The sequence below is a fragment of the Sphaerodactylus townsendi genome, linkage group LG12 (genome assembly GCF_021028975.2).
Source record: "Sphaerodactylus townsendi isolate TG3544 linkage group LG12, MPM_Stown_v2.3, whole genome shotgun sequence".
Lineage (NCBI taxonomy): Eukaryota > Metazoa > Chordata > Lepidosauria > Squamata > Sphaerodactylidae > Sphaerodactylus > Sphaerodactylus townsendi.
The window spans coordinates 10,726,114-10,752,946 of NC_059436.1; the positions used below are offsets into that span (position 1 = coordinate 10,726,114).

The 26,833-nt window shown below is 44.8% G+C and overlaps 1 protein-coding gene across 1 annotated transcript; it reads left to right on the forward strand.

Annotated features, from left to right (window-relative positions):
* Positions 1 to 256: 256 nt before the first annotated feature.
* On the forward strand, positions 257 to 25,268 carry VSIG10L2 (V-set and immunoglobulin domain containing 10 like 2). The gene is made up of 12 exons (XM_048513198.1): positions 257 to 449; positions 3,462 to 3,809; positions 4,296 to 4,571; positions 5,158 to 5,433; positions 7,641 to 7,898; positions 8,954 to 9,214; positions 10,736 to 11,026; positions 12,565 to 12,870; positions 18,788 to 18,910; positions 20,722 to 20,746; positions 22,880 to 23,004; positions 24,644 to 25,268. Exons 1-12 carry the CDS (start codon positions 371 to 373, stop codon positions 24,784 to 24,786), a joined length of 2,511 nt encoding a protein of 836 aa, XP_048369155.1. The 5' UTR covers positions 257 to 370; the 3' UTR covers positions 24,787 to 25,268.
* The last annotated feature ends 1,565 nt before the right edge of the window (positions 25,269 to 26,833 follow it).

The window sequence follows — 26,833 nt, forward strand, 5'->3', positions numbered from 1 at the left end:
GGCCTCCAAAGAGATGGGGAAGTTGGCTCGTTTTTCTGCCGTTTCTGAAAAAGAAGCTCCTGCATAATACAGCAAGGAAACAAGATTAAGGAGGAGAAGGGAAATGAATAATTGAAAATTAATCAGGGGCAATTCAGAGTAATCTGACACTAATGAGGGCTGCATTTCAGCGCATGGGAGGCTGAAAGGAGAGAAGGAGAGCCCTGCTTCCATGTCACGGAGGTGAGCGAGGGCTGCAGAAGAAGCTGGAATTGGAATAAGTAGCATCAGAACGGGAGTCGCTCGTGCATAGGCTAGAGAGCGGTGCCTGGCTGGACGAAGCCAAAGGCATCTGGCTTCTGGCTCCTTTCTCATACACTGACATGGAGCAATGGGTTATGGATTGGCGAGGAGCCTACAATTTAGGAGCCTGCTGAAGATCTTCTACCTCCTTCCAACAGTAGCTTATGGTGAGTAACACGTTGGAACTTTTGCCAGGACAGCTGCAATGCAGAAGGAATGTGTGTATCTAAAATGGGAAAACAGCAAAGTGTCCTTAGACCCTTCACATGGCATAGGATTTCTGGGAGACCTTCTGGGTTGAACCAGGGGTCCGTCTAGTCAAGAAATGCATCCACACCTCCTTTAAGGTTGGAGTACAGTACAGTAAGCCTTTATTGAGTTCTAGCATCCTTGGAAGCAACCATAAACTTTCTCAAGAAAGAGAGAGATACCACTACCAAAGGCCCCTTCCGCACACGCAAAATAATGCATTTTCAAACCACTTTCACAACTGTTTGCAAGTGGATTTTGCTATTCCGCACAGCTTCAAAGAGCACTGAAAGCAGTTTGAAAGTGCATTATTCTGCAGGTGCGGAATGAGCCAAAGAAAAATTAAAAAATTATATATTATTAAGTATTGATTGTTTTAGCTGATTTTAAATGTTTTTATGATTGATGTTGGACACCACCCTGAGCCCTTCGGAGAAGGGCGGTATATACAATTGATAAAATAAAGAAAGAAAGAAAAGAAAAGAATATGAATATAACAATAGGTATAATAATAAGGGCATAAATGCATAAAATAAACAACATAGAATATATATAGAATATATATACACACACACTAATAGAATATATATATAGAATATATATATAGAATAATAGAATATATATATAGAAAATACACACACACACACACACACTAATGACTCTGTTATTTCCAAAAGAAAATCTGCAACCATCACATAGAAAGAGGGGTCTGGGTTATCTAATAAATAGAGTAGTCTAAATAAATCAGGGAGATCAGTTTGGAATAAGGGGGTAAGGTTCACAAACTTAGATCTAATTCCCTTAAATCTAAAACAGTGCAATAATTGATGGGCCAAGGATTCAACTTGTCCAGTATTGCAAGGGCACAATCTGTTAAGACTTTTCTATATTGTTGTATCTGCCTAATAAAAAAAGCAGAAGGCATAACATTAAACCTAGCGAGAATTAAGGTTAACTAAGCAGAGTTAACTAAGCAGGGTTAACTAAGCAGTATCCAATGATATATGGATGCATCAAAGGTTTCTGCTTCCAAAAGCTTTACTAGCTCTAGGAAATAGAGCTGTCTGCCCATTGGTTGTTCCCAGTGTTTGGCAGTGTGAGGTGTATTGCCTCTGAACATGGAGGACCATTTAACTATCATGGGTAGTTTGTCTTTTTTTTTTAAGAACCAGTTGAGTTTCACTAAGCAAAACATTACAAATATTTTCTGTAGAATGAATTTTTGGAGGCAAGAGTTATCTTTTATCAGATGTGCAAAGGTTATTTTCCCCTCTTTTAAAAAGAAATTTTATTATTGACAATGAATGAAACAGAAGAAAGAAACCTAAATCACATAATAGTTCCAATTAGATCTACAGACTAAGAAACAAAACCAAATTATACCTATTACAACAATCAAAACACAGTTAACTTCTTTTATAACTTTCTAAAAATTTTCTCACCAAATAAAGATTGGGAACAGCAGTGGTGTAGTGGTTAAGAGCAGGTGTACTCTAATCTTGAGGAACCGGGTTTCATTCCCCACTCTGCCGCCTGAACTATGGAGGCTTATCTGGGGAATTCAGATTAGCCTGTACACTCCAACACACGCCAGGTGGGTGACCTTGGGCTAGTCACAGTTCTTCTGAGCTCTCTCAACCCCACCTGCCTGACAGGGTGTTGTTACGGGGGAAGGAAAAGGAGTTTGTATGCCCCCTTGAGTCTCCTATAAGAGAGAAAGGGAGGGGGGATCCAACTAAAAAAAATTATGCTGAGACATTATTCTCATTTTTCATAACAGAATTAATAGAGTGCAAAGATGAGTTTGAACATCGTTTTGCACACATGTAAAGAGCTGAGCCGTAATGTGCATATTTCACAGTTCCCCAAGCTGCAAGATGTTCCAAGGGGAGAATCATCTGGTTTAGTTTCCATTGGGTGAGAGAGTGCAGGAGATTTATGACATCTATCCTATTTTGTTTATTTACAAGTGTAACAGACTTACAAGCACAGGGTCAAGAGACACTTGTGCGAGTGTTATTGGATATACATTATTAGCAGAGTTTAGCAAATAAAGACCCAGATACTAGTGAGTTGCTCAGCATACTAGCTAGAAGGATAGGGTAACATGGAGATAAAACAGCAAATACTATACTGTACTGTTGTCTCAGCACATAGCAAGAACTCAGAGAGTATGAGAACAAAGAAAGCAAGTTAACTTTATTACTTCAAGTATACATACTCACAAACATTTAAGCAATGGCTATCAAACTGGCCAATAGCTAATCAATAGGTCAGTTCATTAGAATGTGACTTCAACATGCTGTTTGCACACAGACAGTTAACACTTTCATGACTGGTTGTCCAGACACTTGCAAATACCAACAAGGGAGCAGCTCCCTCACTTCAGTTACGCAGAGTGACAGAGAGAGAGAAATTGCACCCCATGGCATTTCACCTTCAGCTGGCCCACAGCTCTTGGTCTGTTTTCCTCAATTCACATGCTATGAAGTCCACATGGAGTTCCCTGGTAGGACCTTAATTCCCACGTGTGGGGGGGTTTGATTTGAACCAACATCGTAGTACATGGGGATCAGGGGGTTTAAGCCTTCCCCCCCTCCATTTTCCAGATCTGAAACAATGGCAAAAGTGAAAGTTGCCCAGTCCTTGCCCTGCAGAAATGACAGGAAGGCTAATTGGGGGCTCATCCCTTCAAGGGCTACGCAAGTCTACGGTCTATTACGTCCTGCTCCTCAGCAAGAATGATGCTGGATGGGTGGGGGACAATTTTCTTTGTATCTTTATATGAAATGATATGATCCTTTGACATGAAGCAGGAAATGGAATTCACGAACAAATGAACCAAGTGTTTGAATTCTGTCCTTTGTAAAATCTGCCAGTGCTTCTCTCTGAAAGAAACCCATGCAACTCAAGCTCTCTGTTTCCCACAGGTCAGCTACTCCCTTTGGAAGATGCCAAGTATGAGGAGCAGGTGGTCAAAGGAGTGCGGGATCGCTCTGTGCGGCTCTTGTGTGGTGATGTGGTCCTGCCCATGGTTGTCTTCTGGAGTTTCACCAAGTTGGGCTCCCTCATTCCCAGGGCGGTTGCCATCAGCAACGGCCTAGAATCCAAAGTGGAGAAAGCAGCTGCAGTTCTGGGGGACGTGACCTTGAAGAACAGCACCCTGGAGATCAAGAACTTGCAAATGGCTGCAGAAGGGCGGTTCATGTGCCAGGCACTGTACGAACAAGACGAGGAGATCAAAGCAGTTTATTTCTATGTTGAACTCATTGTCTTGGGTAAGTCCATGCATCTGAAGAGTGAAGCGATCCTTCTGGCATTGAGAGCCAGAGTGATGTACTTATCACAACAGGACCAATCCTAGTTAAATCCTCATTCAGAGTTTAATGTTAGCAATGCAATAGCAAAGTAGTGCAAGGGAATGGACGGGGTGGAGGCTAGGCAGACTGGCAGTGGGCAGAGGGAAGAGGCCTAGGGCAAAGCTGTGCTCGTTGGTGAATCTGACTTTGAAGCAAAATTAAATTTGTGCTGGAAGTGGGCTTACTTGATGCGGGGAGAATAGAAAGTGAAAGCGAGGCTTGAGGGACTTGTACAAGAAATCTTGCAGTGATGCACATTTGCCCACACTGCATGGCAGATGCCTTGTGCATAATTGGTCTGAATGAACACAGCCTCGGGTGCGGGGGCGGGGGGGTTCAACTGTAACCTGGATTCTCTGGCATTCTAGACAGAGCAAATTCAAGTCTATGTTTGGTCTCTCCCAGTTCCTGTTTCCCAACCCTTCCTCCAGATAAACAATTCAGCGCCAGTGGAAGGTATGCCTGTACTGATGACATGCACTGTGAAGGAGGCAACACCACCTGTTGAATACTCCTGGCATCGCCACACTAACCGGGAAGGCCCAGTTAATGTCTCAGAAGCTGTGGGTGGAATGATCAATATCACATCAGCTAACCGGACTCAGATGGGGTGGTACGCCTGCACTGCCCAAAACGAGGTCAACAGCCAAACCAGTGACAGGATGTACCTCGATATCATCTGTAAGTAATCGTGCTGCCAAATGTTTGGTCTCTTCTCGTTGTGTGTTCAATTATGTACCAAGGTTTCCTGTACCAAGGAAAAACAAATATTAGCCATCCCTTGAAGCATGTGGGAGGATTTAGATTGCCCCAGTAGGACTGGGTGAACGCAGAATGATCAGATGCAAAGCAGGACAAGACCAGGATAATGACAAGGTGTCCGAGTGGCTTTTTCAGCACTGTCCTCTACAGCCACTTTTTATCATTTTAAGAATTGCTCCATGCCTCATAGAAGTAAAGTTCCTTTCTCTTGTTACTTGGGTTTTCTCTTAAAATTGTTTACAGCAGCACTGATTTATTTATGCATTAATTTATTTCTAGTCTGCTTTATACATTTATTTATGTTATTTACAGTTTGCCTCATTTGCTCCTCTGAATAAAAGCGTTGCTTACTCCACTGATTGGTTTTTGCTGATGTGTAAATGTTTTGATTCTTTTTTTAACTCTGAGGTTATATGTGATGTCATAAGCGATGTCATATAAGGTCAGGAGCTGCTCCAGGCATTGAACCAATACTCTCACTTGTACTTAATGCTCTGTCCTATAGATGGGCCTGATGAACCAGTGATCAGTGTGGAGCCATTCGCCATTAACCAACATGGCTTCTCAGCCAATGAGCAGGAGGAAGTGGTCATGACCTGCCTGGCTCCTTCTAATCCACCTAGTCACTACATTTGGTTCTACAACAGCTCTCAAGTCTACGCTGGCCAAAAATATGTGATCACCAGGATCTTACGGACTCAGACAGGTTCCTATACCTGCCTGGCCCAGAACACTCACTTGAACACCCGTACTCAGACCACAATCATCTTGACAGTTTACTGTAAGTAATTCCTTCCCACGTGTTGGGCATGAAGCTCTGGCATGTGCTGTCGCACCTCTTTTCTCTCTGTCTTCTGCATTGCATTTGCTTCCTCCTTCTCATGCATTGTGCCCCTGAAATAGATGAAGAGGAGTCTGACAAATGTCCAAGAAACATTATCTAGAATATCAGAGGACATTGACGGTGATTGATGCATCTCACTGAGATGGTTTCACCTTTGATGGGCCTTTCATGGTGAAAGCAAAGCAAAGTTCCACCTGCCGCAGCTGAATATTTGGTATGTAAGACGAAGCCGAAAACAGAACGGTGGATATCCTGCTGTTTTGCTACTATATTTACTTGGGGTTTCTGTGTACAGGTCTTGGCAATTTTGCTGTTCTTTCTGGTCAGACTCTTCTAATTTGGCTCTTTTTGCAGAAGAGGGGTAGGGGAGGGAGAACAGAAGGTTTTTAATTTTTTTCTGTATGTGTGAGGCACTGTAATTGGTAGTGGAGTTTGTAATTTATTATGGTTTTTTAAAAGGAAGGAGTTTGAACGAAGATAATATCTGCAGATCTGAGAGCAGCGTGTAGCTCTGGATATTTTTTTTTAAAAAAAGATAAGCTGAAATGGCTTGTTTGTCTAGTGCTTGGAACAGATGCTAGTTTGGATCAGTCTTTGAAACACTCAAGTGTTTTCTAATATCAAGAAATAAACAGCCCCCACTAAGGTAACGTAGAGCCTGTCTGTATATTTTATTTATTTTATTGGATTTATACCCCCACTCAATTCCCAGCCTCGGCCGGGCTCAGGGCAGTTGACAATAGAGTTAAAAACACCATCATTAACATAATTTAATTAAAACCTCATATTTAAAACTTCACGTTTAATGGCACACTGTTCATTCCAATCCGGCCTAAAAATCCCTTTAACCCCCTATCCTGACCAGATTTTTTCTTGGTTTATCAGGATGGGGGAAGAAAAGTGAGGTGCTAGTTGATAGTGCACAAGATAAGGAAAGTCAGCTTATTGTTGGTTCGACAGACTCATGGGTGACCTCAGCTGAAGGCCCAGTGGAACAGCTCTGTCTTGCAGGCCCCGTGGAACTGTTAATGGCCATTTTCACATGGTACAATTATACCAGATTACAATCGGGATTTTACAATCCAGGTCTATTTTATCCCTGTTTTTCCCTTCGCATGGCTTCTTGTTTCTGTGTGGGAATCCAGTGGAGACTGGGAAGAAATATTCCAGTTTCTTTCGCACAAGCAAGTGTATCTGCGCATCCCCAGTGTCCCACATTCTGATTGGCTGTTGTTTTCGGGTGGCAGCTTGAATGAACAGGGTGGGGAGATCTGGTGGCTGGGTGGGAAAAATAAATTGGTTCTGCTTCTGTGGTGTTTGCATGGTAGTGGGCTCATCCTGGGATTTTTTAAAAGAATCACCAAATTGGTGAGTTTTGAAAATCCCAGCATGAAGGAAATATCATGGGGCAAACCCGCTTTAGGACCAGGAACCGTACAAACCTCTGGGCCAGACCGGGATATTCCCTTGCTCAACCCAGGATATTTGGACCATGCAAAAATGACCAATGTTCCACAGGGCCCTGACATCAGCTGATGGAGTATTCCACCCTGGCTCTCGTCGAAGCCAACCTATGTTGCAGAATCACATGGTGCAGATATTTTTGAACTGTGCCATTCTCAGGTGGGAGGGCATCCCATTGGTAATGCTTCTCCAGCAAAGAAATCTTCCTTACATATCGCCTATAACAAGGGAGCTGTTTTGACAATGGAGAATTCACACATGAAATGTTATGGGTCTGATCCATAAAAGTTGCATCACTTGCTGCATGTGTAGCTAAGATGTTGGCAGGCATCTTGGTACCTGAACCTATAGTGCAGGCACAAAAAAAGACACTGGTGAGAGGTAGAAATTAGACCACAATATGGTATGTAATGTTCATGTAAGTGGATGTCCAAAAAAGTAAACAGGCTACCAAAAATGGGTGGGCTGATGAAAGGCCAACATACTGGTATCAAAGAAAGGCACACAAGGAAAATGGAACAGATGTGTGGGATATGAGACAGGAAAGGCTCTCATTTGCCTTACCATTGTGCTTTCAAGTCTACCCCAGGCAAGAGGCCTTCATGATGTTCTTGGAGTTGGTACTTCCTTGTTTCTTTTGATACTGTGTTTGCCCCCCCACCCCCACCCCCAATGCACAGATCTGCCAGAAGGGAAGCTCAGCTGTCGGCCGTTGCCAGCCGCCAATTTCCGAGACCTTGCGCTGCATTGTTCATGGCAGGGTGGGTTCCCCCTGGCGCAGCTGCGGTGGGTGAAAAGAGCAGACAGAAACAGCACGGCAACCGCCTCCAATGCCACCCAGATCTTTCGGGGTGTAGATGTTCGGAATGGGAGCTCGTACACGTGCCTTGCCTCCCACCCAAGCCTTAGAGAGAATGCTGTGTGCCGGACAACTGTGTGTAAGTGCTGGCTTCTTCCATTCCCTAGAAAGCTTTCCTGAAATCTGGAACTCAGACCTCCTTTCTGCCATGATGTCCTCATCTTGATGGTATTTAGTTCTGAGCCAAAGGGCACTTCCAGTCAACAGAAGCAAGATTCAAGGTTCAGCACTCAACTAGAGAGGTTTGGGGATGGCCCAAATTTCATCCTGAAGGCTTCTGCACCTTTCCACCTCTTCTGGTTGGTAAAAGATAGCCTTGGGGTGGAGGAGCTGGGAGATCTGGGTTCAAATCACCACTCAACCATGCCTGAGCCAGCCACACTGCATCAGTCCAACCTTCATTACAACCCAGCCTATCTCTTGCAGCTTTACTGTTGGTACTGTCTGCAGAAATCAGCAGGTAAAGCTTTTCCCTGTTTGGAAATATATATTTTCTAGAGATCAAACCATGGTTAAATTTATTCATGCAGAATATTTCTACTCTGCCTCTTCAGAGTTCTGCTTGAGGCAGCTTGCAATTAAAAACCACAGTATAAAATACAAGCCAATAAAAACACAAGCTATTAAAAAAATCAGAAGCCAGGAGTCATAAGCAGCAGAAAAAGTATCCAGAACTCAGATCAGTCCATTAAAAAGCTGTCAAGATAAACACCTAATTAGTGTGACAATCAGAAGAAAGTCAATTAGGCACCAGGCAAGCCTCAAGTGTAGAGGATTTCAAAGGCATGGTGCCCCCACAGAAAATGCCCTGTATCTAGTCATCATCCACGCCACCTCTCTGCTGGCCTGGATAGTATAGGATGAGGCTGTACTCTGATGGTCAAGATAAAGCTACAAGGTCTGGTACTCTTCCTCTGGAGATATGGTGACCCTCTCATTACCACCATATGTCCTTCAGGGCAGCACAACAGATGGGCATCATGACCTCCCCCTGTCCCAGCATCTCCATGCTGGAAAAAGCTTCCCCTGTTGATTTCTCCATATTAAGGCATTGCAAAAGATACAGGGCATTTCTTCATGGCACATGGTGACCTCTCCATCTAGAAGCTTCTTCTAATGCTCTTTGTGTTATAGGGGTTCCAGGTGGTAGCCCCACCTGTTCAGCAATGGCAACAAAGCAAAATGAGTTTCTCATGATGACCTGCGACTGGCCCGGAGGACTTCCTCGGATGACACTTTGGTGGCGAGATTGGCGTGAACACGTGTTCGGCGGTCTAAAACAATCCCACAACATCCTGGTCCTGAAATCCAACCGCACCCTTGGGGGCAAGAGGTTCACCTGCGTAGCAGCGCACCCGCTTCGCGGAAAAGCTGCTGAGTGCCACGTCCGGTTGGGTAAGCATGAAAATCTTTAAAGAATTAATACTTGATCCAGAAAAAATTGGAAGTTCATGTGATAAATAAATATACCTACTTTTTGTAACTTACTGGTAATCTTTGTAACTTACTGGTTTTTAAATTTTGTTAGGTATTAATTGAAAAAATAAAATCAAAGGCCTCATTTTTAAAAGGTATGTGCCATCAAGTTGCAACTGAATTGTGACCCCAGCAAGGGGCTTTTAAGGAGAATGTGAACCAGAAGTGGTTTGCCATTGCATTCCTCTACAGAATCTTTATTTGTCTCTCTTCTAAGTACCAATACTGCTTAGCTTCCATGATCCGACAAGGTCTGAGGTGGCTGAGTGGTCTTCGGTTTACTGGGGGTCTTCAGACAAAGGTTGGATAGTCAGAGATGCTCTAGCTCTTTATTTCCTGCATCAAGCAACGGGTCACATTAGATGGCCTAGGAGGCCCTTTCCAACTCCATGGTTATCTGTCGTTGTATGGATGATACATTTGCACACCAGGCTTATGACTCTGTAGTTATTTGTGCCATATGCAAGGAAAATCCCAACCAGTTTTCCCTAAGGTTAAGAATAGCTGAAATGTGATCTCTGGCCTAATGCTAAGTGGATCAATAGCTTTACAGTGATAGCCCCAGTCCTTAGGAAAGTACTGTGTGTTTCAGATCTTGAATGGATGGTTGAATCGATGGGGAGCGCGCTCTGAAAGTAGCACCCTCCAAGCCTTGTGCACCAGGCGGTTGCTTACTTGAGTAGCCTGCCCATGAATGCAGTCCTTTAAAGATATTCCCATGGCTTTAAGCCTAGATGGCCATCTGCACAGGTACATGTTTCTCATTGTCTTGTGGACCAGGCGAGCTGCTTTCAATTTAAATCTGGTTTGCTTCTTCAGTCAGGTGATCAGCAGCAGCAGAAACTTTCAAGACATTTCCGAACATGTGCATGTATGGTAGCACGTTTTGTTCTTTGCCTGTTTGCCTGGATTTCTCCTGAAAGACATCTGGGAAGGTGTCTGGGGGAGACCACAACTTCACAAGGTAGCTCTTGGAATGATATTTGTCATCTCAGGAGTCTGCCAAATTCTATCTTGAAATGAAGATTAAGTGGAAAATTGCAGTCCTGTTAATGCCTAACAGTCTTTTAGACTGAGGACAGATGTGCGTTTTGGTCAAATTTGCTATATGCAACCAGAATCCTTTCTTCTACCATGTAAAAAATATTCTGAATGTCTATATTATCCTACACAAGAGCTGCTGTTTGCACAGCTTTAAGCCTACAAGAACCATGATGCAGTCTGACTGTGATCAAATGTAGATGATGGTGCTTAAAGGTTGCCTTAGTCACACTGCCTGGTGTGTTTATAAGTTATATGGGACTTCAGAAAGATTCTCTGTAGCTTAGTTTCCTGTATAATGTATAGAATATGGACAGATGAAGCTGTGTCTGTTGTTACCTCTCATATTGTGCAGTTGCTCAAGACCCAAAGCCTCTTATGTGTGTTTTTTCCCCACAGAGCCTCCCAAACTTGTGGTAGAGAGAACCAAAATGTCCCTTTTTGAAGGCAACGAGGTCCAGCTTTCATGCCTCCTCCAAGGAGCTTACTTGGGCTCAGAAGTCTTCTGGTACAATAACAAGAACCAGGTCATTAGAGCTGATGCTCCGAAATACAAACTGCAGCAAGAGAACGCTTGGTTTAACTTGACCCTGCAGGATACGGAATGGATGAGGGACAGTGGAACTTACCGCTGCGCTGCCCTGAATGCTGTGGGCAATGCCTCTGCCACTATCAATCTCCAGGTAAAAAGTAAGTAGACACATATTGGAGAAGTTTGCACCCTGTGGATGGTTAGGGGCCAAAGAGACCTGAGGAAAGATAATTGTAGCTGTGATCAATCCCAGCAAGGATTAGCTGTGATCAAGCCCAGTCAGGCTGAGCTCAAACATTATGCAAACCATGGTTTTATTAACCAAACTATGGGTTAATGTAATCATCTGAACACAGGGAGACATACATAGAGTGCATTGCCATAGCCTAGTCTTGATGTTACTGCAGTGTGGATCTTGGCAACCAGATTTGCCAAGTCAAGGTAGGGAGGCCATCTTCTAGGCTAAACTAAGTTGGAACAAACAGCTTTCTATTGGTGCATTAATTTGCTTCTCTGTCAGTAATTCTGGGCCCAACGTACCCCCAAAACTTTAACCGAATCAGCCAGGGTCAGCTCAGCCCCACCAAAAGTGAGAAGTATAATAGCTGAGTAGAGCCCAAGAGAAAATTCCTTCATTTGGAAGACCTTGCAGTTTCTCACAGGTGAAGAGACTAAGCTGTGAGGCACCAAGTTCGGGGCACTGTTTTTTCCATGAAGAAAAGGTTTCTAGTTAATGGTGGGGGGACAAAATATACTCATGAATATATTAATTCATGTGGAAAAATCAAGAGCATTTTAAACACACCTGTTGTTGATATCCAGAAAGATTTCTGAAGAATATTCACATGGGGTTATAAACATGCGGGTGGGCAGGAGAGCTGCTCGTGACCCCCTCAAACATACAGTTGCCAAAATGGCGTCCACCCAAAACGAGCACAGAAACAAGTGCAATAATATAAACAGTACTATCAATGAAAACCAGAAGTTGTGTAGCAAAGTAAATTTCAACGGGGAGAGCTTTTCATGTACCTCTGCCCCAATTTTCTCTTCATCACCATAATTAATCTGCCTCATCTGCTCATGAAGAGCCCAAAATGCACAATGCAGCTGCCCTGCTTCAGCTTTAATAAATGTGTATAGAAGAGACCATTTCAAGAGATGCATCTTTTCTCTTCATGAGAAGCAGGGCCTGCCAAAATTCCCTTCTTCTCTGGGACTATTAAAGGACTATTAAAGGTATAGAAGGCCTGTCATCCTCTGCATTTACTCTCCTTACATAGAGTAACACAAATGCCGTGTTTCCCCGAAAATAAGACAGGATCTTATGTTAATTTTTGCTCCAAAAGATGTGTTAGGGCTTATTTTCATGGGATGTCTTATTTTTTCCCCATGATTTTGTGCCCCCATGTGACCAGATTAGCTGCGCTGGGGAATCTGTAACTAGGGCTTATTTTTTGAGTAGGACTTATATTTCAAGCATCCTCCAAAAATCCGGAAAAATCATGCTAGGGCTTATTTTCGGGGTAGGTCTTATTTTTGGGGAAACAGACTAGCATTGTTGAGGTTGTATTCATGCACAAGTTAGCATGAATGTATGCAAAAGGCAAATGCAAAACATGAGTGGTTTCTGGGAGTTGTAGGGACATATGAAGACCCCTGTGCAGCAATAACAAGCCAGTCCATTTACCTCTTGCAGAATACCCGACCCCTCCTAACGTGACGATCAACAAGTTGATGTATAATCGTCACCGCACGGAAGTAGAGGTGGAGTGGCAGACCCAGGGCCCAGGTAACCTGACTGGCTTTCTGGTCCAGCGGACAGAAGCCAAGAAGACCACCAACAGGCAGGCAGTCACCATCTGGGAAACAGCAGCCAGTGGTATTGACCCTGAAGTCCGTGAACAGAAGCTGAGCGGCCTTGATCCTTCAGTGATATATGCCTTCCGGATACTGGCTGTCAACCATCGCACCAGGGGCCACCCCTCTGAAGTTAAGACACCAGGTGAAGTGGTTAGCTAAGGTGGCAGAAACATCCTTGCTTGGGGGAATGTGTTCAATTGTCCTTCTGTAGGATGGGTGGTGGGTCCAGGACTGTTTCTAAAGAGCATGGCAACATGCTTTCTATGTAGAATGCTTCAAGTTCAATCTGTAGCATCTCCATTTAGAAGGTTTTCTTGTAGCAGAGCTAGGAAGGAGACCCCTGCCTCAATTGGATAACTTCTGCCTCTTGACTTGTTGATCACAGTTTGTCTTACCTATGGTTTTGCATGATATACCAATGTGGACATCTTGGATTAATTAGTGTTCCATCAAAGTTTAATTAAACTAAAAATTCATGTGATCATCTCAGTGTTGACCACAGCATTGACTGTGGTTGGTTATTGTACATCAAACTGGGACCTGAAACCATGGTTTGAATTTGGTTTATTAATCAGAGTTTATCTTAATCATGGTTTTGCATGACATAGGAATGCGGACATCCTGGTTTAATCCTGGTTTGTTTCCCAATGCTGTCTTCACCAGGATGCAGGCCAGAATACCCATGGTTCTCCATGGAGTGAGATGATGATGAAACTAGCATTTGTTGGGGAAAACTAGATTTGATTGATTGATTGATTGATTGATTGATTGATCGATCGATCGATCGATCGATCAATCGATCAATCAATCAGTGGTCCAATGGTTCATGACTCGGCCCACAGATCAGTATAGGAAAGTATCATATGTCTATGATGATGGCCAACAATCCATGATTAAAACTTGTTTCCATTCATAGCAAATCAAGGCAATACAAGCAATAAACATTTGACTATATACAACTATAGGTAGATCTACTATAGGTAGACCTGCATTATTCCTGAAAGAGATCAGGATAAAATCTGTGTCTGCAAATGACCTCAGTTATAAAAAGATAGGCCATGAAATACTGTTTCTGCCTCCTTGAAAGCAACAGGAGATCCAAAATGGATAAGGTAAAAGAATATGTTGGCTCAACTTCCATGGAAGAAGAATATCCAGACATTGGGGAACCATTCCAAAATGATACCTGTTGCCTCCTAAAGGGGAACAGTCCACATGCCACTCATCCTGCTTCATGTAGGCCAACCCTTAGATGTTTGAGGAATAGTCAATTGATGTACGTGTATATATGAAGTAGTTTTTAGACTGATGAAAGTTGGCCGTAAACAACATGGATATAGATATCATTGTTTCGAAAGAATGTTGCTGTGTAGAATGCACTTCACCATTCTTACACCTGTCCTGCAGAGCAGCTTCAGTGCAGGTTGGTGAATTTTGCACAAGACCATTCAATAGGACCTTTGTTCCCCGCAGTACAATCCTGTACAGAGCTGCGTGTGTGTAAAGTGCTGTCAAGTTGCCGTCAACTTATGGCGGTCCAGTAGGGTTTTCATGGTAGGAAACCAACAGAGGTAGTTTGCCAGTGCTTTCCTCTGCATGGTGACCCTGGCATTGCTTGGTGATCTCCCATCCAAATACTAACCAGTTTCTGAGATCTGACAAGATCAGGCTAACCTGGGTCATCTGTGCACAGAGCTACTCCAGACTAAGCTAATTGGTTTCAGTGGGCTTAGGCTGGAGTAACTATGCATAGAATTACCTTGTAAATATCCCATATTGCTTTCACTCTACAACACTGACCATAGTACAGTGCTGCTGTACATCTTCAGTCATATCCTGTTTTGGTCATTGCCGGAGACAAGAATCTGGTTTCATTCCAATGGTCTTGTCTGGAGATGTTGCTGAGTTTTGTGAGCCATTGGAGGACCTAGTAGTACTGTGATGTCCGTAGGGCTGAATCTTTACGATTAATTCGTAGCCCTTGGCATTAAGGTATAGTATGTAGATACATTCCAGCTCCATTTTTCTTGGTACAAATTCTGGTGAGGTGGTGGAAGCAAGGGCATTTGCCCAAACTAGGACATTCATCTTCCATTCCATGAAATTGCTTGTAAAAACATCACGGCAGTTAGAGATCGACTCCCACAGATTTCATGGCCTGGTTGTTAATTGCTGATGATAGCTTTGTGTCGATCAGTTGTCATTTCCAGAAAAAAGTAACTTCAACATGGTAGCCTTTGAGAGTTAGAAACTCGTTAGAAATGATGTTCCATTCCCATTCCCATTCTCTAACCTCTAACCTCTCTAACCTTTCAGCATCTCATTGGTTAAGACTCGCATGGGAGGAGGGAAGTTTCAGCATTTTTCAGATTCCCCTGAAGTTTTATATGGCAGCTGTTTATCTGATCCATTCCCCACATCTGGCTTGTGATGGTAGTTTAAACATAGTAGAATACAGCAAAAACAGGCTGGGTGAAAACAGAGAGGGCCAAATTGGAACGTTATTGGAATGACCAGAAAGAACCCGTGTCAGTGATTGCTTCTCTTCAAGTGTCTCCTTTGGGTTTCTCTGTGTTCCTTTTTTCTGCTGCTCTCCTGCTTTTGCGTTGTGGCTTAGCTTGCTCTTCTTTCCCTGTATTGCCATAATGCATGAGGCCGGATTTCGACTTATGAATCCAGGCAGGATGGGGCTCTGCATGCCACTCTTGGGGCGGGGATTAGATTGCAAAGGGCAAATTACATCTGATGGGTTCTGACGGGATTGTCGTTTCTCGGCCCCATCTTCTCTGCTTAATTGCATGGTTTGGTTAATCCTTCCTGCCACAGATCATTTTTTTTTCTTCTGGGAAATGTACTCCGCCCTTCTGTATAATAGTTGCCACTGGGGTCATTGCAAAGACATTCCTTTCTTTGTGGGCTGGTGCCTTCGAGAACTGTTGCCTGCTATTTGACTGGGTGTGACAAAGCTCAGGAGGTCTTGCTGTCAGATTTCCTGAGCATGAAAGCAACAAGATTTCTTTAAGCAGGAGAGGAAGGCCTGGGCATCAAAATCTCAGGATTATGAGAGGCCCGTGGCATTCAAAGGGACACATCAGCAGCAGAGGTGCCCTTCAAATTCACCCATGTATTTTTTTGCTGCATAATTCCTACCTGGCATACCAGTTTTTAGGAAAATATAGCAAAATTGACATTTTGGTTTGAAGTTGGGTATTTGATACAGTGGAAATAGCATACGTGCACAAGCGCTCTGCAAATGGATATAGATTTCATACCTTTTTACTGTCATGGTTTCCCAGTACCCTTTGCAGGAACTTTATTTTCATGGGAATACTCAATTCTCTAATTTACTTCCAAAACTACAACTCTTAGTGCATATAATCAAGAGAGTTCGAGGACCAGAGCACTGATCCATATGTCTGCCCTACTCCAAAAGAACCCTGCAGAAATATTCTAGGCCATGATATTCAAACTCGTTTGTCCCAAAGCGTAGTTTGGAAACAGATGTTCCTTTCAGACCCACTGACTGACCCAAAAACAAAGGGGCAACTGGACTGATTCTGGGACCTAATAATCCTGCCTTCTGCCATGTATGTGCTGTGCATGGTGTTTGGCCCTGTGGGACTGAGCAAAGACGGGCTGCCTGATCTCCCCATAAGGACCACAGCTGTGGCAACAAGACCCGGGTGCAGCTCAGGGACAGCTTTAGTAAGGTGCAAAACCAAAACGAAACGCTCAAGAAAAACAAGCAAACTATTTTCTTGGAAAAACTGAGGAGATTGGAAACAGATGCACAGCAGAATCCCAGGGATCCCCCGGCAGGAACAAGAGCAGAGTTTATGTAAAGCCTCATTGAGGGTTTCCTTAAGCAGAGAAAGAGTTCCCCTGAAGACGTCAGCACTTGGTAACATTCCTCGGCAAAAAGGATTGGGCTGGGCTGGCCACGCTTTGTGTACAGACGCTCTGAGGGATGCTCCGGAAATTCTCCTCCTCTGAATTCTCCCCAGGTTCTGGAGCTCTACATTGCAATTATCTACTTTCAATTGCCCTTGTTGCCTGCCCGAATCCTAATTCCCCATCTGCTTTAAATGGCATCTGTTTGCCAGTCTTATTTTAACTCTGATTTGAAAGTAAGCTTTAATCGATGACTTAAACCTGCCAAATTTTAAACGTATGGCCCTTCTGCACACGCGAGACAGGTTTTTTCAAACCACTTTCACAACTGTTTGCAAGTGGATTTTGCTTTTCCGCACAGCTTCAAAGAGCATTGAAAGCAGTTTGAAAGTGCATTATTCTGCATGTGCGTAAGAAGCCTAGGTTGGTTTTTAATTATTATAACTGTTTTGATTGTCTTAATTGTTTTAACTGTTTTAATTGTTGACTGTTTATTTATCAGTGTTGGGTATTACTGCTTTAAGTCGCTCTGAGCCCTTGGCGGAAGGCTGGCTAAGGCATAAATCAAATCAACAACAAACATTGAACGACGCCTCCACCATCTAGTGGAGGAATTCCCAGAGGTAATATGCATTATGCTGTTTTCTTTCCAGAGGGACAAAGATGCATTCAGAGTTTGTTTTTGAAATCTGCACAGATCAGTGGGCCTGCTCTGCTGACTGTGGGCTCCCTCAGCTGATTTGCACCTTCTTTTTGGTCTGAAGTACTCATGCAGAACAAAGCCTGTGATCTTAGGGCAGTGGTGGCGAACCTTTGGCGCTCCAGATGTTATGGACTACAATTCCCAATTGGCCATGCTGGCAGGGGCTGATGGGAATTGTAGTCCATAACATCTGGAATGCCAAAGGTTCGCCACCACGGTCTTAGGGCCTCAAGAGTAGCTGAACACTTCTTTTATGAGTATGTGCTCAAAGATCTTACGTACTGGTCAAAGGTGCTGTTTGCAAGTTTCTCAATATGCCAGTTATTTTTTTTAATACGAACTGGACAGCAAGCATCTTTTTCGGCTTCAGTAAACTTGATCAGAAATCCCCCAAACCATCCAATGTTTGATTGCATGTAAGCTGGAAAGGTAAACAAATTGTATACCTATACCAAAAGGAGGTTTGCCAACCTCCAGGAGGCACCCAGAGGTTTCATGCTATCACGGTTAAGCTCCAGACAGCCCAGATCAGGTTCACTGGAGAAAATGGCTGCGTTGGAGGGCATTATGCCATCATCTATGGCACAGGTGTCAAACTCATGGCCCTCCAGATGTTCATGAACTATAATTCCCATCAGCCCTTGCCAGTATAGCCAATGCTCATGTTGGGAGGGACTGATGGGAATTGTAGTTCATGGACATCTGGAGGGCCGCGAGTTTGACACCCCTGATCCATGGCATTGTGTCCTGTTTAGGTCTCTCCTAAACCCTGCGCTCCCCAGACCCCAGCCCAAAAATCTTCTGATATATCTCAACCCGGAGCTGGTAATCCTAACCCAAAATGGTGACCGCATTTATTGAGAAGATCATGCATAGCATGATCATGGAATTGTAAAGACTGAAAAAGGCGTTGAGTGTACAGATTCATCGTAATGCAAATCCAGTGGGCTGAACAATGGCTTTGCTCTCAAGCCAGCATAATTAAAAAAACCTTTTATATTTCTACTCCAGCTTTCACCCCAATGGGGACCCAACACTCAATTCCACACTGTTTCTTTACCTCTGTTTTATCCTCACAACCACCATCAAGTGAGACAATGACCCTGGAAGAATGGGGGTTCACACCTGGGTCCCCCAGAATCTGGTTCAGCACTCTGACCCCCCTCACCACACTGACTCTTCAATAAGATTTTTTTTTGGTCATCCAATCACAGCTGTCTTACAGTGACCTTGAGGGGTTTTCAAGGCAAGAGACGTTCAGAGGTGGTTTGCCATTGTCTGCCTCTGCATTGCGACCCTGAACTTCCTTGGTGGTCTCTCATCTAAATACTAACCAGGGCAGACCCCTGCTAAAGGAAGCACAGTTACAGAGATTTCAGGCTTTCTAGTATCCATTTCTACATCTGCTGGTCCCATCTAGACGCCCTAAACCTCTGCTCCAACAGCAGTTTCCTCTCTCTTGCAGCTGACCCTCCATTCAACGCCTACCCTGCTGTGATCGGTGCAGCAGTGACCGGAATGATTGTGGCAACAGTTGCATCTCTTCTGGGGTTCCAGTATATCATCCGGAACCGGGAGAACAATCCAAGTGAGTGGTCGATTCAGGAGCGTGATTGCTTTTCCTTGCTTTGTGGCTGGCTTAAAGGAGCCCCAGCAGCCCTTCGTAGAGAGCGTGCAATTGGCTTATCACTACAGAATGAATATTTTTATCCAGCAAGCACAGGAGAAGTTTAAGGTTCTGGGGTCAGGGAAGTGAATCAAGAAGTCCACATGCCTCATTTTGGCCTCTTTTTCGCTCCCAACATAAGGTCTGCAATATCAGGGTTAGCTGCACACAGAACCCTCTCTCCAAATCTGCAATTTGCTTATTTTAAACTTTTGCTTGTGATCACAGCGAGTGCTGCAAGCCATTGCTGTGTATGTGTGTCTCACTTAAGCAAAGGGTTAATGTAATTGATTATGGATTCCTAGAGGGAATTAATGATTGGTTGAGTTCTTTCCTTCCCTCCCTCATCTCTTTACAAGAGAGTTGCAGGAGGGCAAAAAGGTTGCCAACAGGTTGGGAAATTGCTGGTGATTTGGGGGTAGAGCCTAAGGATAGTGGGATTTGGGCAAAGGAGGGACCTCATGGGAGCCAGCATGGTGTGGTGGTTAAGAGCAGGTGGAGTCTAATCTGGAGAACTGGGTTTGATTCCCTACTCTTCCACATGAGTGGCAGAGGCTTATCTGGTGTATCAGGTTTGTTTCCACACTCCTACTTGGTGACCTTGGGCTAGTCACAGTTCTTCAGAACTCTCTCATCCCCACCTACCTCACAGGGTATTGTTAGGGGAGAAGAGAAAGGAGTTTGTAAGCCCCCTTGAGTCTCCTTACAGGAGAGAAAGGTGGGGTATAAATCCAAACTCTTCTTCTCATCATGGTAAAATGCTCTGGAGTCCACCCTCCAAAGCTGCCATTTTTTCCAGGGGAACTGATCTCTGCAGTCTGGAGATTAATTGCAATTCCAGGAGATCTCCAGGCCCCATTTGGAGGTTGGTCAGTCAGTTCAAGGGAATCTCTTTCTGGTGGGTCAGCAACAGCTGCCAGCAACCCTGCAGAAGAGACCATCTGAGTACAGCCCATCAAAGGCATTGACCATCTGTGGCCCACAAGCAATGGAGTCTTGTGCCAGGAACATGGTGATGGGTTTATTGAGTGCTCGACGGACAAGAGAGAGAATAAAATAAGGAGGCACAGAATCCCCAGGGAAAAAGTAGAAACCCAGAGCCTCCAGGATTAATCAGTTGGGAACACTCTGTTCCCGCTAGGATGAAGGAGCCAGAAAAGTCAGGCTAATTAGCCAGGGCACAATAACTGCATACCAGATAGTTAAGGGAAATCCCAAAGCACCCAGCCTTTGCTCCAAGCAAGTGGCTCAGCAGTGCAGGTCAGATCTATTTCTACATTATATGCTGCTCGGGGTTATAAATGCTTCTGGAATGCTGCCTGGAAATGGATTCAGAAAAAAGGACATTTATTTTAATCAGTTTGAAGTCACACCTCTGAACAGCAGCATTATCCACTGGAGGGTGCGGGCGGGGGGGGGGGACTACAGTTCTACAGTTCATGCACTGGCCACTGGTGTATCTTGGGGGTGGGGTGGTCATTTCACCCATTTCAAACAGGGACACATTTTCTTCAGGTACACCACCACATAAAGTCTCCATTGGGAAGAGAAAATGAATTGCACTGGTAGGCATATTAGAAGTTTGGGGTGGTGGAAACTTGTTCTGAATTTCTGGTGGAAGACCACCAGTCCCAATCCGAAATTCTTTCTGGTGACCCTTTGCATCGTTTGTATGTGGTTGTTCTTGAAAAACTGTTCTTCAAATGTTATCTCCTTGGGTTATTTCTCCACAGGGTTACATGACCTGCTCTTCAGAAGGTAAGTGGCATCCCAGATGTCCTTCCAGCTATTTCATTTTTCTCCTCTTCTTCGACTAGTTTGTGATTTTCTTCATCTACTACTCAATCTACTTTTATTAGTCCATCAGTTGGATCCTAAACAAGAGCGAGCAATTAAACTAATGAGCTTCTCAAAAGAGAGCTCCCATTAGGCAGACAAATAGCATGGTATCGGGCCAGACTATCTACTGGGTGGCTTTAGGCAGCCTAGGGCATCTAGGGGTGTATCTCTGGAAAACAATGCCTAGGGCAAGCACTGAAAACCTCCTGTCTTGCAGCCTGGCTGAGGCAAGCATTCAACTGCAGGCCTGGCCTGGTCGGGTCCAGCTTTATATGTTTGGCTTCGCCACTGAAGTCCACATGACTTTGGAGGTGGAGCTCCTGGGATGGAGCCAACTCTACCAAGCCGGACCTGGTAATCCCACACACGTGCTGTTTTTCCTTTTTTTGTTTTGTTTTCAGGGGGATAGCTGTGAAGCTCTGACGACACAACATGAGAATCTGCAATATGCGCATCTTTGTGATGTCATAGCTTCACAGACCTCCCCGCTGGGAAAAAAAAAGGAAAATTAACACATGTGCAGGATTGCCAGGCAAAACAAACCTTTTTCATGTACTTCTACAGTGAAAATATGTGCAGATGAGTTGTAAGCAGAGGTGGGATCCAGCACGTTCTCACAGGTTCCCGAGAGCAGGTGACTAATTATTTGTGTGTGCCGAGAGGGGGTTACTAATTGGTGATTTTGCCACGTGATTGTTGCCTTAGTTACACCCCCTCCTCTCAGCAGTAGTGCGCAGAACTTGAAGCAGTCTAGCAGGAGGTGCACCGGCGTGTGTGGCAGCCTGCGCCTGCGTGCATTTGTTTCCCGCCCAAGGACCGGCACAGCCGCTGGGCGCCCTTGCTGGCACAGCCCTGCCCAAGAATGCCCTCACTCGAATGCCCGCTGGCCACTCTGTCGTGTCTCCACTCCAGCCCCATTGGCGCTACGCCACAGTTTAAATCCCACCACCATGGGAACCTGTTACTAAAATTTTTGGATCCCACCACTGGTTGTAAGCAGGGGAAACCTCCCTGGGAAACCTTCACCAAATGGTGGAGGCGGGAGAATCCCTGCAGCAGCACACAAAATGGCGGGTGCAACTTTGAAACTAACAAGAGCTCTGTTGGGCAGTAGGCACAAAAAAAGAACCGTTTTGGCTGGCAACACTTGTGTTGTCTATGCAGAGCAAACACAAAAAGCCAAAGTGGATCTTTTAGAAACACCAGCAGGAAGGGCCTCTGTCTCCTGGAGATCAGTTGTAATCTCAGGAGACCTCCAGTCACCACATGGAGACTGGCAACCCCATAAAACCATGATTTGTTGCAGCAAACAAGGCTTTGAATTACACCTGTGAGCCAGGTAGTTTTACAAACCACCCATGCTTAAAATAGGCCTTGTCTTCTGTCGGACCTGAACAAACCTGTGCTACTGTTTCATATGAACAGGACATATAAACCACTGTTTCATACGAACAGGACATAGAAATCCCAGCTTCAGTTTGCCCGTGTCTCTGCAACAAAGCCAGGGTTGCCCTTGTGTGCACTGTAGGTGGAAAACACATATGTTGCCCTTTTCAGACAAAATGGTGACTGTGCATATAGAGGCAACAGCACAAAACATGTTCTCCTAAAACACAAAGCAGGAGGGCCAAAAATGTGACAACTGAAAACAGATGTTCTCTCTAAGTTCTGAAAAGGATGGCACTCGTAAAGGCCAGGCAATTAATTTTATATCTCCATGAGGACTGGTGGTGGTGGTGGAAAGTGTTGACAAGTCACAGCTGATTGATGGCAGTCCCGTTGGGTTCAGAGGTGGTTTGCCTTTGCCTGCCTCTGTGCCATGATCCAGAGCTTCCTTGGTGGTCTTCAGTCCAATTACTAACCAGGGTGAATCCTGGTTAGCATCCAAGATCTGACAAGGGTGGGTTAGCCTGGGCTATCCATGTTACCCATGAGCACGACAACCCCAAAATAAAAATATGAAAATTATTGGGCATTTGATGAGAGAAGGCACTGAGAAGTATATCTGTTTTGGACTCTCCCTCATGTCCCTCCTGTGTCCCCTTCCTTTAGAGATGGTGCAGAAGCTCAGGAGCGCATTAGCAATCCAGAAGATGCTGAGCAGGAGGCAACGACAGCGGTGGATGTCGGTGAGCAGCCTGGAGAAACCTCTGCTCCGGCTGAGGAAACTTCTGCAGGTAAACAGCTAGTGGGCCACCTCTGGATTGATAGCATTCACTTATTTGGATGAATCCAGCAAACAGAGACACACAGATACTCATTATAATGTCTCTTTAGTGGGCACGGGGGGACTGGGGGGAGGGGTGTGGAAGGATATCATTGTAGGTAAGAGGCCCTAACTCACTGGAACAGCATCCACTGTGGATGCAGAAGGTTCCTGGTTCAGTCCCCAACATTGCCAGTTAAAATATTTCGAGGACTGAGGAGAATCCTCTTGTTTGAGACTCCAGAGAGTTGCTGCCGGTCAGAGCAGCTACAACCAAGCAGTTGTCTGACTCAGCAAAAAGCAACTTTCTATGTGGGTCAGGTAGACAGATGAATGGTGATTGGATTGGGTAACATGAATGGTGATTGGTTGGGTAACATCCAAACCCTGCTTTCATAGGCCTAGTTCACATTTAGTCTTAACATTTGGTCACCAACAGAGTAACTTCACTGCTATTCTGCCTTCTGAAGAGGCAAGCCATTTTTTTTACTTAATTTTTTTAAAATAAAGGCAATGGCTTAGCACACTTTTTAGGTGGTGGAAAGTGTGGCCAAGTTACACCTAAATATTAGGAAGAACTTCCCGACTGTTAGGGCGGTTTGACAGTGGAATTCACTACCTCAGAGAGTGGTGGAGTCTCCTTCTTTGGAGGTTTTTAAACAAAGCCTTGATCAGCATATGTCAGGAGTGCTTTGAATGTGTGTTCCTACATTGCAGGGGGTTGGACGATGGCCCTTGTGGTCTCTTCCAACTCTATGATTCTAAGGAGTCTCAAAGTGGCTCACAATCACAATTTCTTCCTCCACCCACAACAGACACCTTGTGAGTTACTTGGAGACCGAGAGAGTTCTGAGAGAACTGTGACTGGCCCAAAGTCACCCAGAAAGTTGCATGTATAAGAGTGGGGAAACAAACCCGGTTCTTCAGATTAGAGTCTGCTGTTCTTAACCACTGCACCACACTGGCTCTCAGAGATGGTTTGCCATTGTCTCCTCTGTGAAACCACCTCGACTTCCTCGCTGATTTCCCATCCAAGCGTTCCTTGGGACCCACCCTGCTTTGTGTCTGAGATCTGCTGAAATTGGGCAAGCCTGGCCCCTCCTGGCAAACATTTCTGTAGATGGACCAAACTAGTTTGTTTTTAAAAATCACACCTCAAATTTTGTACTGAAATGTGAGTCTAGGGTCTCTTGAGACTGCTAACATGCACACCTGTGGCAATGTGGAACCACCTGCCGCCAGACTTTTTGCCTCATCTACCTATCTCCGCCCCTGGTGCCCTGTATGCATTTCCCTGCCTTAGTTCATTGTAATCCAGATACAGCACATTTGTAAAACCACATATACTGATACCTCAGTATGAGATATACAGCATAGTTGTTTGTGAGCACAACATCTGCATTTCCTTGTAGCAGAATGGAAACCACTGTTGTGGGGTTAGTGTTCCTGCCTCACCTTAGCTGGGATATATTCTGCCCCTGAGTACCAAACCTCAGTACAAAGATATTGAGGTTATTTATTAAGCTCCCTCCTTTCCTTCCTCATCTCCATCCCCTGGAGTCTCCCAAGCGCTGTAGCTTTTGCTTGAGTGCCCTTTCTGTCTTTTGCAGATGACAGCCCACAGGAAGCTACAGAGGTCCCGGAGGATTCAGCCCCAGCCCAGGAGGACGCCTCTGATCCCGAGCCTGCTCCAGCTCCCGCTGATGAGGATGCGCCAGTTAATGTGACAATCACAGTGGCAGCAACGCCTTGACTGCCATGAGTTCTTCTGACTCCCTGTTCTGGGGGAAGGGAGGGAGATATGATGTTTGGGAAGACGGGAGAAAAAGGCCTTCTTCAACAACCGGCATAGCAAGGGCTTTCATGTCATACTGGCCTTCTTGCCCCTTTGAAGGACCAAGGCCGTCTTTAGAGAGCGTGCCTGCAACTTGGGCCACAGAATCACAGCACACCTTGGAACGAAGAATGGAGGGCTTGTGAAAATCCTGAGGCTGCCTTTCTGTGGGCTGAGGAATCTGCCCAATTCGATACCTTTCTTCCTCTTTGCAGAACCTAGCAGGGCTGGATTTCGTCCAGGAACCATGGCCTTAAATTTGATTTGAACGGAATGGCAGACTACCTGGAGAGAGCTCAGCTGGGGCACTCAGGATGGCATTCTGTTGTCGAATACCTTTGTATATATCAATACAGAAGAGCAATTGGTGTCACTAACACTGCTAAACAGTCTGATGCACTGAGAGCGTGGCACTTGTCTTTTTTTCTTAGCAGAGTTAAAAACCAGAGCCACAGTCCAGGCTAATAAGAGTGCCATCTCTGAAGGGCTGGAAACTGTTTAACCTTTCTCACGGCATCTAAAAGGTTCTTGGTAAAGTAGATTAGTTGGAAGTCTGGTTCCTCCAGCTTTTCACTAGGATTAAATCAATTCCAAGGACACAATAGATAAAGCACTTATTGGCAAGTGAGTTGCAGAAGGAGCAAGTGTAAAGTGGAGCAAAAAATACTAATATCACATATCCACTGACTGGATCTTTGTAAGTAATACATTGATTCATAGGGTCACCAAAAATTGGAAGCAACAACATACACAATTATATCTACCTCGTTTTTGGTGGGGGTTCTAATAAGTTGATCTCCATCTACCCTATTACTTACAAAGAACACTTGCTTCAATGTATTGTCGAAGGCTTTCATGGCCGGATTCAACTGGTTGTTGTGGGTTTTCCGGGCTGTGTGGCCGTGGTCTGGTAGATCTCGCTCCTAACATTTTGCCTGCATCTGTGACTGGCATCTTCAGAGGTGTATCATAGAGGGAAGTCTGTTACACACCATCTCCAGTGAGAAGGGAAAGTTTAGAGGGGTATATATATTGTCCATGTCCCAGGGTGGGAACCAATCAGTAAGTGTTTGGGTGGAACTTGCTATGCAAAGGTGTGGTTGACTGCATTGTAATGCGGGCGGGGGTTTTCATTCTACCTGGCTCTGCTGTCTTTTCCTAGCATGCAGTTTAGAACCAGGATAGCCCAGGCTCATCCAATCTCATCATATCTTGGAGGCTAAGCAGAGTTAGCCATGGTTAGTATTGAGATGGGAGACTGCCAAGGAAGTCCAAAGCTGCTACATAGAGGAAGGTGATCGCAAACCCCCAGTGAATGTCTCTCACCTTGAAAACCCTTCAGGGTCACCACAAGTCAGTTGCGACTTGATGACCCTTTCCACTAGCTGTTGGGAGCGGGAGAGCACAGAGAAGCGAAGCTTTCCAGAACTGCACATAGAAAGGGAGATTGCTAACAAAGAGCTATTTCCAAAAAAAACCTGAGCCCAAAAGGGTCATTAAAATGCTTCTCTTATTCATCCTCTGTTGGGATGTGGTCTTCCTCAGATGAAAAAAAAAATCCCTTGTCCATTGCCCAACGATGCTGGAAAACTGATGAGAAACAGCAGTCTCAAGCACCCTGTGATCTGACCTCAAGAGGTGATCTGCTATTGCTCACCTTATGTAGTACAGCTGCACCGCATTACATTCAGACGCAGGCATCCCCTATATTTCAGTCTGGCAAACCACTGAGAACAGCCTGCCTGACTCAAGATGCAGGGAGGGCTCTTTCCAACACCCATCATGGGGACTAAAAATGGAATGTCCTCACAGCCATCTGGAACTGGGTGCAACAGGAATGCAAGATAAGAACCCAGGGTTGTCTTTCTGAGGAACGCTGAATCCAGAAACACTAGACAGGAGGCTCGGGCATCCTGCAGGGCTCACTTCTGACCCCTAGGAAATCACTGCTGCCAATCACGAACCT